At 42.2% G+C, this 11,511-nt stretch overlaps 2 protein-coding genes across 2 annotated transcripts in view; one reads left to right on the forward strand and one right to left on the reverse strand.

Annotated features, from left to right (window-relative positions):
* Nucleotides 1-276, reverse strand: part of RFNG (RFNG O-fucosylpeptide 3-beta-N-acetylglucosaminyltransferase) — a 9,289-nt gene extending 9,013 nt beyond the window's left edge. The window contains exons 1-2 of the mRNA XM_009324607.1: nucleotides 171-276; nucleotides 8-72 (exon numbers count right to left, since the gene is read on the reverse strand). Coding sequence (XP_009322882.1) covers nucleotides 8-72; nucleotides 171-276 — 171 coding nt within the window. The remainder of the gene's footprint in view (nucleotides 1-7; nucleotides 73-170) is intronic.
* Nucleotides 277-2,307: 2,031 nt separating this feature from the next.
* On the forward strand, nucleotides 2,308-11,511 carry GPS1 (G protein pathway suppressor 1). The gene is made up of 13 exons (XM_009324553.1): nucleotides 2,308-2,396; nucleotides 4,296-4,477; nucleotides 5,691-5,855; nucleotides 6,037-6,172; nucleotides 6,330-6,407; nucleotides 6,814-6,874; nucleotides 7,273-7,358; nucleotides 7,829-7,923; nucleotides 9,036-9,141; nucleotides 9,494-9,574; nucleotides 9,703-9,840; nucleotides 10,072-10,206; nucleotides 10,960-11,511. Exons 1-13 carry the CDS (start codon nucleotides 2,319-2,321, stop codon nucleotides 11,032-11,034), a joined length of 1,416 nt encoding a protein of 471 aa, XP_009322828.1. The 5' UTR covers nucleotides 2,308-2,318; the 3' UTR covers nucleotides 11,035-11,511.

Consider the following 11,511-nt stretch of genomic DNA (forward strand, 5'->3'; position numbering starts at 1 on the left):
TACGTGCCGTAGGTAGGGCTGGGGTGGCAGAGGAGGGTGTAACGAGGCGGCGGGTGAGGAGGAACTGAGAGTCTGCCGTACAGGGGGAAAAGCCGCAGGAGCCCGGAGGGGGTCGGTGTACTGAGCCCGGACCTGCAGTGACCGCCCGGGTGATCCCTTTGCGAGTTAACTGTCTTTCTTCCCTTTAGCAGCCAGCAAGTTCTCTGTCAGGGCGCGGGGGTGCGGAAAGTCAGGACAGGATGAGGGGTAGTTCAGCATCCAGCTCAGCTTCTTCATCAGTGACAGATCTGTCCTGCACCCCCTCCAGCAGTAGGTCACAGCTCTTCCTCCCGAGCACGGCAGGAGACTTCGGCTTGAGTGCCAGCTTATCTGCTTGTATGAGGCCTTATGAGGTACCTTCCAACAGGGCGCCCTTCTGGGCTCAGAAAATCTTGGGGCGTGAGCATTATTTTATTTGCTTTGTGAGTCGCTCTTAAGTAAACCTTGCCTCTTCCTTCCAAAATAAAGAGTTAGCTTGAAAATGTCTGAGTTCCCGTGTCCTAGTGGGACTTCCAGCCCACTTTTTGTGTTTTTCCTTGTCTGGGAGTTGAGGGAGAAACGCAGAGTACAGCCTACCAGCGTAGCAGGACGCAAATCATTCTGTTCCACCAGCTGGAGATTCTGTTAGTTTCTGCAATGCTGATTTCTAAGGAGTCCATATCAGGTTTTTACTATGGTAGGCAAACACAGCCTAAAAAAAAGCAACCCTGACACTTAGTGTTTATGATAGAATAAAAGAGATGAGGTAGATAAAAATGGAAAAAGTAATGGTCTCAATATATGGTGACTTAAATGGTTTTATGCACAGTTTTCCCGAGTGGTGATCTGGATGATCAAACTCTCCTTTGCACCCTCCCTCCCTTTCCTTCGCGTGGAGAATAACAAACTAGGAAACAAACTTTTATATGCTTTACTTGCTTTTCACTTCAGATTTTGGGAGATTTCACATCAGCGTTGAGATATGTGCATATTTGGTACCTACCAGTCTGTGAAAGAATGAACAGGCTGTGGGTGGATACAAGATGCATCAATTTTTAGAGTTAGGAAATCTGGATCTGCCCTGCTCCTCCTCACAAAAAAAACCCCCAGCCACCAAACACCGACCCAACCCAAAAAAACCTCTATCTTCGGTTTCTTAAGACAGCAAAATCAATAAAAACATCAACAAAAACAATTTGGTGATGGTGGGGGCAAGGTGGTTGGTATTTTTGTCCTTTCTAAGGTCCACTCCTGCAATTTACCCCAAATCAGGTGTCGCTTATGGGAATATCTGCGCATATTCAGCATTTTATAAGAAGACATTCAGCTTGGTTTTCCCGAGTTTAAATCGGTAATACCTAGGGGGAATGTTCAGCACGCTTTTGGCTAGGAGAGGGAAAAGAATTCTGTCATAGCGTACCAATTTTGTTTGTGGGACTGCGTAGTAAATCGGTCTTAAGTGGGAACACACGCAGGTGTGGTATTGATGCGGTTGTACTGAGGTCACTGTACTGGTACGATTCCAGGTGGTTCGAAGCAGTGCAAGATGTACTGGGAGAATAACACTCCCTTGTTCCTGCAAAAGAGAATCTACCTAAACGGTTGGACTCGGATAACGGTAGTAGGATAGTTCAACTGATGGTAAATTTTTGCAGCGCAGATAAATTTTTTCCCCAGTATTTGTCAGAAACTGTGGAATTGCCATTCTGCATTCTGTTCTTTAAATTTTTTAATACTTTTAAAAAGTGTAACAGTTGTCTCCCCTCCCCCCCCCCCCCAAAAAAAAAAAAAAAAAACCCCCCCCCCCCCCCCCCCCCCCAAAAAATAATCAAAAATACTACTTTTGAGCATTAAAGCAGCTTTGAAAGGTTCTGGTGAGTTTTTTGGGTACTTTTTGACTCTTGGAGCTTCTTGAGCTGAGTGTTAATGCCTGCTCTTGCTCAAGGAAGAGAAACAGAATGTCATTTGGAATTTAGCATGCATGCCTGGGATACTTTGTAGAATCAGATTTATTGACCCCTTCACTTTCTTGCTTCATAATCTACCAAACAAAATAAAACGCTCTGTGCGAATGCTGAGCCTTAGTGCTGCTTGTTTTAGACAAAGCGTCGTGCTGAGTAGTGGCGTTGCTAGAGAAAAATCCTAAAGATGTCTAAAGGCTGAGGGACGTTTTTCCATTTTTTAAATTTAATGTGTATTTAAGCAAGTCCTTAATAGATTGAATCACATAGTTGTTTCCTGCTCAAATGTAATAAGCCACTTTTGACCTCATTTTGCTGTTCTAGGGTGCAGTAGAGCCCATGCAGATTGACGTAGATCCACAAGAAGATCAGCAAAATGCACCTGATATCAACTATGTGGTGGAGAACCCCACTCTGGTATGTGCTGGTTGAGGGCTAGTGGGTTACATTCCTTGGGCGTGGCCTCTTCCTTTAAGGTTTTTGAAAAACTCCCTCATTTTACTCCTTGTCAAATTGCTACTTAGAAATTAATAGCTAAGAACAGCCTCTTCGGTAGCTCGTCGCGTATTGACCTCTACCACACCTTCTGAGATGAAGGAGGAAATGCTGTTTTGTGACTTGCTGCGTGCTGCCTGTTTGACGCAGTTTCCATTCTGAAATAGTTTAGTACGTCTCTGATTACTTGCAGAGACATCATTCCTTTATTTTGAGGCTTGTTCTTTGAGGAGCAAGGCTCAGGTGCTTTAAGTACATAGTTAGGATGGAATTCTTTCACTGTTTGATCCTCTGAGCTGTAGGGTTATAAAAGGCTGTATTTGCTTATATCAGTTTCTTCAATTTTTAGTTAATGGTTTAAGATTTTGGCCAGTTTTTATGTATCAACTCTGTAACAGTGAGTGTTGCAGAAGAGAGCAAAAATGTTAAGTGGAAAAAGTTAAAGCAACACTGAAACTGCAACATAAAGCATTCAGTTAGGAAGCTTTGGCTCTCACATAACCTCTGAAGCTTTAATTTCTTCCTCTTGTCCCCGTGCCTTATAACAGTTGTTACATAGTTATTCACTGTTTACTGCACAGCCCTCTTTTTTTGTTGTTGGGGATTTTTTTGTGGTTTTGGTTTTTTGGTTGGTTTTGGCTTTTTTCAGCATATGACCTGATACCTTGTTTGATTTCATTGCATTTCGATTCTGTTCTGAAGCTAGAGTGATGAAGCGATTATGTTGTGACCTTTATGTCTTTGTTATTACTATAGCATCTAAGTGTTCCACAAAAATTAGTGATTTTCTTTTCACCGTAACTGATGTGAAGGACCATAATTCCCCTTTGACATTCAAAGAGCTGAGGAGTAAAGTGAAATTACTCAGTGATTTCAGGAGTATTGTGCACCATCAGGCATGAAACTGTGGAAGAAAGAATGCTCCTGCCTTTATATTTTTCAAGTTCTGCAGCAAATAAAGCAGGAATCCTAAATACAATTTTTCACTGCACACAGTCCTGTTTCAGTCTCAGAGCAAGATCATTCTTGCACTGAGTCAGGCAACAATCATGTTAGAAAATGCTACCGTGACATCTATAGCGGGATCTTAATTTAGACATACAGGGGTAGGGGAGTCAGACGTGACGCAGGATGCATATTAAATGTGGACAGGCAACCTGAGTCTAGTGTTTCCTACTGCCGGAATGCTTGACTTTGCCCTGAACGTTCTGCTATGGTTGTTTGCATGTGTACTTCTGTCTTTAGGAAATCTTCCTGTGTTGCCGTATCATATCTTTACTAGATGTTTTGCGCTCCTCTTCTCCCCTCCACCCCAAGGCTTAAAAATCTGTTAAGTGTTCAGAACTTAAACCTCAGATCCTTCCTCAAGAGTAAGAGACCCTATTTGTTCTCAAAGGAGATGTTTTAAGAAATTAGTATGAGTAAAAGAATGCAAATTGTCATATGGAGACTATTTTTTGAGGGAAAACTGCATCTGGAATGGTTGTCTGGTTTAGGAAACTTCAGCTCAAATGATGGAATCTTGACAAAATTATTAACAGGTGATATAACCGATGCTTGAAGTGGGTGAGCTGATTAGCCTTAACGGACAGCATCACAACTGAAATAAAAAAACGTGAAATGTACTGCTTATTTCTGAGGAAATTATTAATGTTTGAAGAAAGCAGAAATGGAATAATCTTACCTGATTTTTTTATTTGTCTGAGTCATGTTGCCCTCCATGAAGGGGTCAGGACTGCAGGAAAACCTGTGCAGGTCACAGCGTAGTAGCCTGATTTAGTGGTGCCGTCTTCGCCTTCTAAGACCAGGTTTTGTTTGCAGGATTTGGAGCAGTATGCGTCCAGCTACAGTGGTCTGATGCGAATTGAGCGGCTGCAATTTATTGCTGATCACTGCCCACAGCTGCGGGTGGAAGCCCTCAAGATGGCATTGTCATTTGTCCAGAGAACTTTCAATGTTGATGTGTACGAAGAAATCCACAGAAAGTTGTCTGAGGCCACCAGGTACTAAGAGATCATGGGAACCTGGGGAGCTTTTTCAACTGAGTTAAGACCGAGCTGCCCCAGTGGGGGACTTCGCACGTAATACTAGCATGTTCCTTATGCAAATTGTCTTTGCCCTTAGAATTTAATAGCAGTGAAATGTGTGTGTTCAGGCCTAAAGTCTCATGCTTTTTTAAAAGATTAAACACAGAAGACATTATCTCATTCTGAAGTCTCAGTGTTTTAAAAGGCTACGGGTAGATATTGAGGAGAGTTTAGTCCTTGCAACTGCTTCAAATATTAATGAGCACAGTTGTCTTTCCTTAGGTAGATTATGGAGATGAAGCCTCTTCTAGATGCTCTTGTGTTCGTAAATTGAAACCTTATCTAACTGTTTGCCTTGTTTTGGTTTGGGTTTTTTCCTTCCCCCCGCCCCAGCAACAGGTTTGCTCTTAAGAGTAGCCTTTGATACTTCACTTATCCAACCACACTTCCTGTCTTTCCATTATTTTTGTTGCTATGCATATTTGTTGACTTTTTTGTCTGTTTTGCCCTGGGAGTCTTTACCATGTATGTGCGACAGTATGCTCGTTGCTTTCTTATATGTCAAAAGGACTGTTGGTAAAAACAAACAAACAAACAAAAACCCAAAAAAACTCAGAATGTGTTTTTCTGTTTAAAATGTTGGAAAGTGAGTTCAGTGCAAGTAGACACGTTGCTCTGAGCTGGATGGAAAAAGAAGTTGGATAGTATCTGTGCAGCGTAGCTTTGCTATCAAGCCATTGCAATATAGCTGGGAAGAGAACTCGTAAACACGTGTACACTGTGTCCCCTATAGAGATGTTTGATTGGATTCAATGACTCTAAAGAGTCATTAAATACTTTCATAGAATGTAATAATTCATTGCAGCACTGTTACTAACTTGCTTTCAAGTGATTTATAGAGCAGGTTGTTTCCTTAAAATTAGCAATGACTTGCTTGTTAATAAAATACCTGCAAAAGATCATTAGGATAATTTTGAGAAGAATTTGTAAACATCTGTGATGCTTATGTTACTGTTTTCACTGGAAATCTTAGCAGTCTTTTTCTTTTTTCCCCACCATCCTTGTTTTCTCTTTGGTCTATTTTGTGTATGCAGTACTGTTTGTTAGGGTAACAGTGCCAGGTACTTGGCAGATCTCTGTTTTGAAAAATTTGCAGCATAATAGCCCCAGACAAACTCTTTTCTTTCAGAGAACTGCAGAATACACCTGATGCTGTCCCTGATAGTGGAATTGAACCCCCTCCTCTTGACACAGCTTGGGTTGAAGCTACACGCAAAAAAGCTCTTCTTAAACTGGAGAAACTCGACACAGATCTGAAAAATTACAAAGGGAACTCCATCAAGGAGAGTATCAGGTGAGATGCAGAAGGCTCTGCTGGAGCAAGGAAGAGCATTTTGCTCCTCCAGGCACCTAACACAGGATGTCAACTGCATTCAGTGCCTTAGGTCAGTGTGTTGAGTTACTTGTTTGGAACAAACTGACCGCGTCCCTTTCGGAGCACACGGTTCATTGGTATTTTAATTCCTGTGCTCCAGGAGAGGCCACGATGACTTAGGTGATCATTACCTTGACTGTGGGGACCTCAGCAACGCTCTCAAGTGTTACTCGCGAGCCCGTGATTACTGCACCAGTGCTAAACATGTTATCAACATGTGTCTCAATGTCATCAAGGTAGGAAGGCTTGTAGGAAATGGTACGTGGTGTCTTTCTGCTGTAAAGTCCGCCTGTACTTTGCTCTGGTTACACCTCTTGTGTCTGCAATGGTACTGCTTATCTAAGTAACACCATTTATCCATGCCTATTCTACACTGTTTCTGGCTCTCTACAGGTCAGTGTCTACCTCCAGAATTGGTCTCATGTTCTGAGCTATGTAAGCAAGGCTGAGTCTACACCAGAAATTGCAGAAGTAAGGTCCTGCTTTTTAACTTGCATGAGTTTTCCCTTTGTTTTCTGTCTCCAAAATTTGTAAAACGATTTCTTCCTTTCCCCCTTTATGACTTGCTCCCTACAAGACTCCCTTCATCTTACAGTCTGTTCTTCCTCTAATCCAGCCTCCTTGGCTGCTATACTATTTCTTTTGAGATTCATTGTTGCTTTTCTCCCATGATACATGTGTAGGAAATTTGACTCATGGTAAAGACAGAGAGACTTCCCATCCTCGGTTCTTGCCATATTTCCCAAGACAAATAAGATGAAGATATCTTGCTGTTGAGATTTGCAAGTTGATTATTAGGATGAAATATCCCAAGGACAGTTGTAATCAAAATGGTTTTCATACTGCTTGCTCACTACTGCTTTTTCTTATCCTTTAGCAAAGAGGAGAAAGAGACAGCCAGACACAAGCAATTCTCACCAAACTGAAATGTGCAGCAGGTGAGTGAATCCTTCAGCATCCTGTATTGTCTGCCCGTCTTTCTGCCTGTTAGCTGTCCGTAGGGCTCTTTGACAACAGTGTGTGCTTGGTTTACTTTTTCTCTCAGATTTGACAGACTGTATTTTCTCACCAGAAATGAAAAATTTAATAAAGCTGATGAGATGGAACTGCTGACTTGTTTTTGCCATTTCTTTCTTCTCCCTAAGTTTCTTCAGAGAGCATGCCAGTGTGAGTCAACGTAGTTCAAAGGGTGCTAGATACTGTCTGAGAGTCTCGTTTCACTTCAATAGTGAAGGCATTAGCAACCATGTGGGGGCCTGTCCTACTCCCCAGATTTTGCAATTTCTTCTCATTTGTATGCTATCATAAACAAAGGACTAACTTTTCTGGTTCCTAGGCTTGGCCGAACTAGCTGCTCGGAAGTACAAACAGGCAGCAAAGTGCTTCTTGTTGGCGTCATTTGACCACTGTGATTTCCCTGAGGTGAGGACCAAGAGGGAGCTGTGTGCAGGTCTTGGAAGGGATGTAATTCTTCTAAGTATTAGGTTGTAAAATTCAGATATTGTAGTTATTCTCACAGCACTCCTGTATAGTTTGGTGGTGCTATGAACCGTGGTTGTTTGTTTGTTTGTTTGTTTGTTTGTTTTTTAAAGTCTCTGTTCTTGGGTTCTCTAAATGATCTACTCTAGATCACATAGGAATTACCTGTGAGGTTTGTGTATCTGTGTAGCTCAATCAAAAGACTGGCTGTTGGAATTGGTTTCTGCTCTCTTAGCAGTGGACAATCACTCCTAGCGCTCTGGGTGAATGCCTGAGAGCATGCTGAGTGGTTCCACTGCATTTGACAAGGACTAATCTTGTCACTGTGTGAAGGAAGGGCCTGGGGTAGAATACTTAATTCCAACCTTCTGCCATTTTAGTAGTCAGTGACAGCTCTCTCTCTCTCTCTCTAGCTGTTATCTCCTAGCAATGTGGCTGTGTATGGTGGTCTCTGTGCCCTTGCTACCTTTGACCGTCAGGAACTGCAACGAAATGTTATCTCCAGCAGGTAGGTGATGCCTTGAGAGGAGTTTGTATGTACTGGACATCTTTTGGGACGTGGGACTTTGGTTGAGAGTGGATTCTGGCAGGAGTAATAGCTGTGTCATACAGGAGAGAAAGAATCACTGAGCCTTAGTTTGGCTTTAGCATTACGTGACGTTTTGCTGTCTAAAACACAGAGGTTAATCACAGCTGACGTTTTTGTAGTATAATGGAAGTTTCCAACCCAGGTCAAATCCAGCATCTACATAGCCCAATTTTCTATCTCCATCAGCGGTCCATATCAGATACTAAATCAGAGGGATAGAGTCCTACAGAAGGCAGCTGTAAGATAATTTGCCTTCATGTTACCACTTGTTCTGGTGTATGTTAATCGTGTTAATACAACTTGCAGTGTAATCTAACTATGAGATACAAAAGGCTAAGAGAATTAACAGTCTTTGGAAGAAAATGGATATTTGTGTGTCATAGATTGAATTACAATGATACTGAATTCCTGTCAGCTAAGTGTATGGAAGCACTAATTTTAAATTGATGTGGAAAAAGGGTTGTTACCCTGACTTTTTTATTGGCTGATTCATAGGGTGAGATCCCGAGGTTCAGAAATCTGTGATGGAGAATTGGGAGAGCACTGAGAAAGAGCGTGCATGCCAAAGATCTCCCACACTTAACGATAGGTTATTTTCCCGAGGCTGCTGCATGCTTAACCTACCTGTGGCATGCTGTACTTAGTGAAGGCTGTGCTTTGAAGGGGAACGCAAAGGGGGCCCGCACAGACCACAGTGCATGCACAAACGTGGCCTGTGTTTTCTGGTGGTGTATCCTGATTTTGACCTGTTCCCACTCATTTTTTTGTTTTGTGTGGACAAACACTTCTACTGCTTGGTTTGTCAAAAGTCTCTTGCCTTCCTTCACCACAGCTCTGATGCTGTGCTGCATCTCTCTGTGTTCCAGGCTCCCAGCCCTGCTGAAAATGGGCTGTCTGGTCTGTTAGAGAGTAAATTCTTGGAATCTTCAAAAGATAGTGAGAGTTTGTAACCTTGCAACTTGGAGTGTTGGGGCTGTGGGGTATTTAAGTGGTGGGTTCCAATGTCTGATCACTGCCATCTTTATCTGTAGCTCCTTCAAATTGTTTTTGGAGCTGGAGCCACAGGTTCGTGACATCATCTTCAAGTTTTATGAATCTAAATATGCTTCATGCCTGAAGATGCTGGATGAGATGAAGGTGAGTTGCAGGGGGGCAGTGCAGAACAGACCCTAAAAGTTCCCTTGCCTAGCCTTTTGTGAGAAGCAGTGACTGTTAAAAGTAGCTACTAAGAGGGTTCAGCTCTTACGTGTCTTCTGTCTCCTGACGTGGTGAATGGAAATTGGGAGTAGTTTAGCAGTAGAGGGTGAGGAGAAATGATAGATTTTTAAAATACATTGCTAGTTCTTTTATTCATTCTTGTTTTATGGTATTGTCTTCCTGTAGTGTAATATCCTTAAGGTTTAAGTATATACACATATATGTTTCAGAACATAGGAATACTATATTTTTCCGGGCTGCTTCTCAGCTTCCGGTGTGTTTTTTCGCACAGGACAACCTGCTCCTGGATATGTACCTTGCGCCTCATGTCAGGACACTTTATACCCAGATTCGAAATCGTGCCCTTATCCAGGTAATTGTTCCTGTAATCCTGAGAGGCGGATGAACAGTAAGATAGGCCATCTCTTTGTAATTGCTTTTCCCACGGTTTTTCAGAGGGTGGGGGGTACACTTAGCAACTGAATATTTTCTTCTTCCTAGTACTTCAGCCCCTATGTGTCAGCAGATATGCGCAAGATGGCCACTGCTTTTAATACCACAGTGGCTGCTCTGGAAGATGAACTTACTCAGCTGATCCTGGAGGGACTGATCAATGCCAGAATAGACTCGCACAGTAAGGTGAGTGCATCTGAGCCACAGACTGAACAGCTGTACTAAGATTAGAAACGCTCCATTCCTGGGACGCTTTGAAGTTGCATTCGTCTGTTGTGACTGGTATTTTCAGTAGGGCTGATCTGCGTGTGAACTCAGACTCCGTGATACCTTAGCTTTGTTCCCTTGCGCAGAAAGAGCTTCCTGCTGTGGAACCCTGTCATAGCTCCTGTGTACAGTTCTCTGTATTGGTTACAGATTCTTTATGCTCGAGATGTAGATCAGCGCAGCACAACTTTTGAGAAGTCTTTACTAATGGGCAAAGAGTTTCAGCGACGTGCCAAAGCTATGATCCTGCGAGCTGCAGTCCTGCGCAACCAGATACATGTCAAGGTATGGGCATGTTAAATGTGGACTTTGAGACAGTGTTAAGATTTTTTTTTTTTTTTAACTGAAACTATAAAAGTTGGTGAATTGAAGATTCTGGAGGGGAATGGATATGTTGTGCTCATGATTGGACAAATTCTTACAATAGTAAATAGTAAATATATAAGGAACAAGTGTTTCTAGCCAATACATTGACCTGCTTGTACAACGCAGAATGTCCTTTGAAGTTTATATGCTTGGGTTGATTCTAACTAATTTATTCCAACTAATTCTTGATACACATATCTCTTATCTTATCAAAACAAAGATTGTTTCAAGTAATTTTTTTTAGTAAAGGAAGTAAAAAATGCATGAATTGCTTGGAGTATTCCTTCCAGGATGCAGTTCCAAAAGAATGCCCTTAGGGAGGATAGGCCACCTGCCACAGAACGTGTTAAATTCTATAGTATATTAATCTCTGTGATAACTAAATGGCGGATAGGATTCAACTTTTGGGGCCAACAGCACCTTGTACATAGTAAATAAGAGTGGCTTAAACGTTCTGGTTTGACTTTTTTAGGAACAGTTCTTGTGAACTGTAACTGTAGAAGTTGTAAACACAAAGCTTTTGCAAAGCCATCATTATTTATGAGTTGGGGGTATGCTCTCCCCCTGCTGTTATCCTGCTGTGCTTTACCTGTGCTTCGTTTGGTCTCTCACAAAGCACTCTGCAGGATGTTCACACATCACTAACTGGGATGTGTTTTGGTCTTGTTGCAGTCTCCTCCGAGAGAAGGTAGCCAAGGGGAGCTTACTCCAGCTAACAGCCAGTCCAGGATGAGCACCAACATGTGAAAAACTTCGTGCACTACCAAAAGAAATGGTCCCTCCAGGACTGTACCCAGTGTCTCACCCACTAACTGCTGAGTTTCACAAACTGTCCCTGTCTCCCTCACTTCCTGCTCGGATTGAGAGGGTCAGGGCTGATGGTGGATAATACGAATATTCCAATAACTTCAGTTCTCCTTGAAAAGAAATTCTTTCTAAAAACAGCATCCCTGCAAGGGGTCATCATTTCAGTTTTGGTAGAACATCTTCCTCCATTCTCCTTCTTCCACCACTCCATAAAGAGCTGTCAGGTTATTCATACAGATGCTGATTTGAGAGTTTTTCAGCTGCTATTAGTTTTCTTGTTTCAAAGCTGCAAAAATAGTTAGTGTTAAGTTGAATGGACAGGTGTGATCTAAGATGAATTTCGCTGGCCTGAAAGCATTGCCTTGATGCTGAGCAATGCTGAGCTTTCTGTTTATTCCAGATAAACTTACAAGTGCA

The sequence above is a fragment of the Pygoscelis adeliae genome, unplaced genomic scaffold (genome assembly GCF_000699105.1).
Source record: "Pygoscelis adeliae isolate BGI_AS28 unplaced genomic scaffold, ASM69910v1 Scaffold445, whole genome shotgun sequence".
Taxonomy (NCBI): domain Eukaryota; kingdom Metazoa; phylum Chordata; class Aves; order Sphenisciformes; family Spheniscidae; genus Pygoscelis; species Pygoscelis adeliae.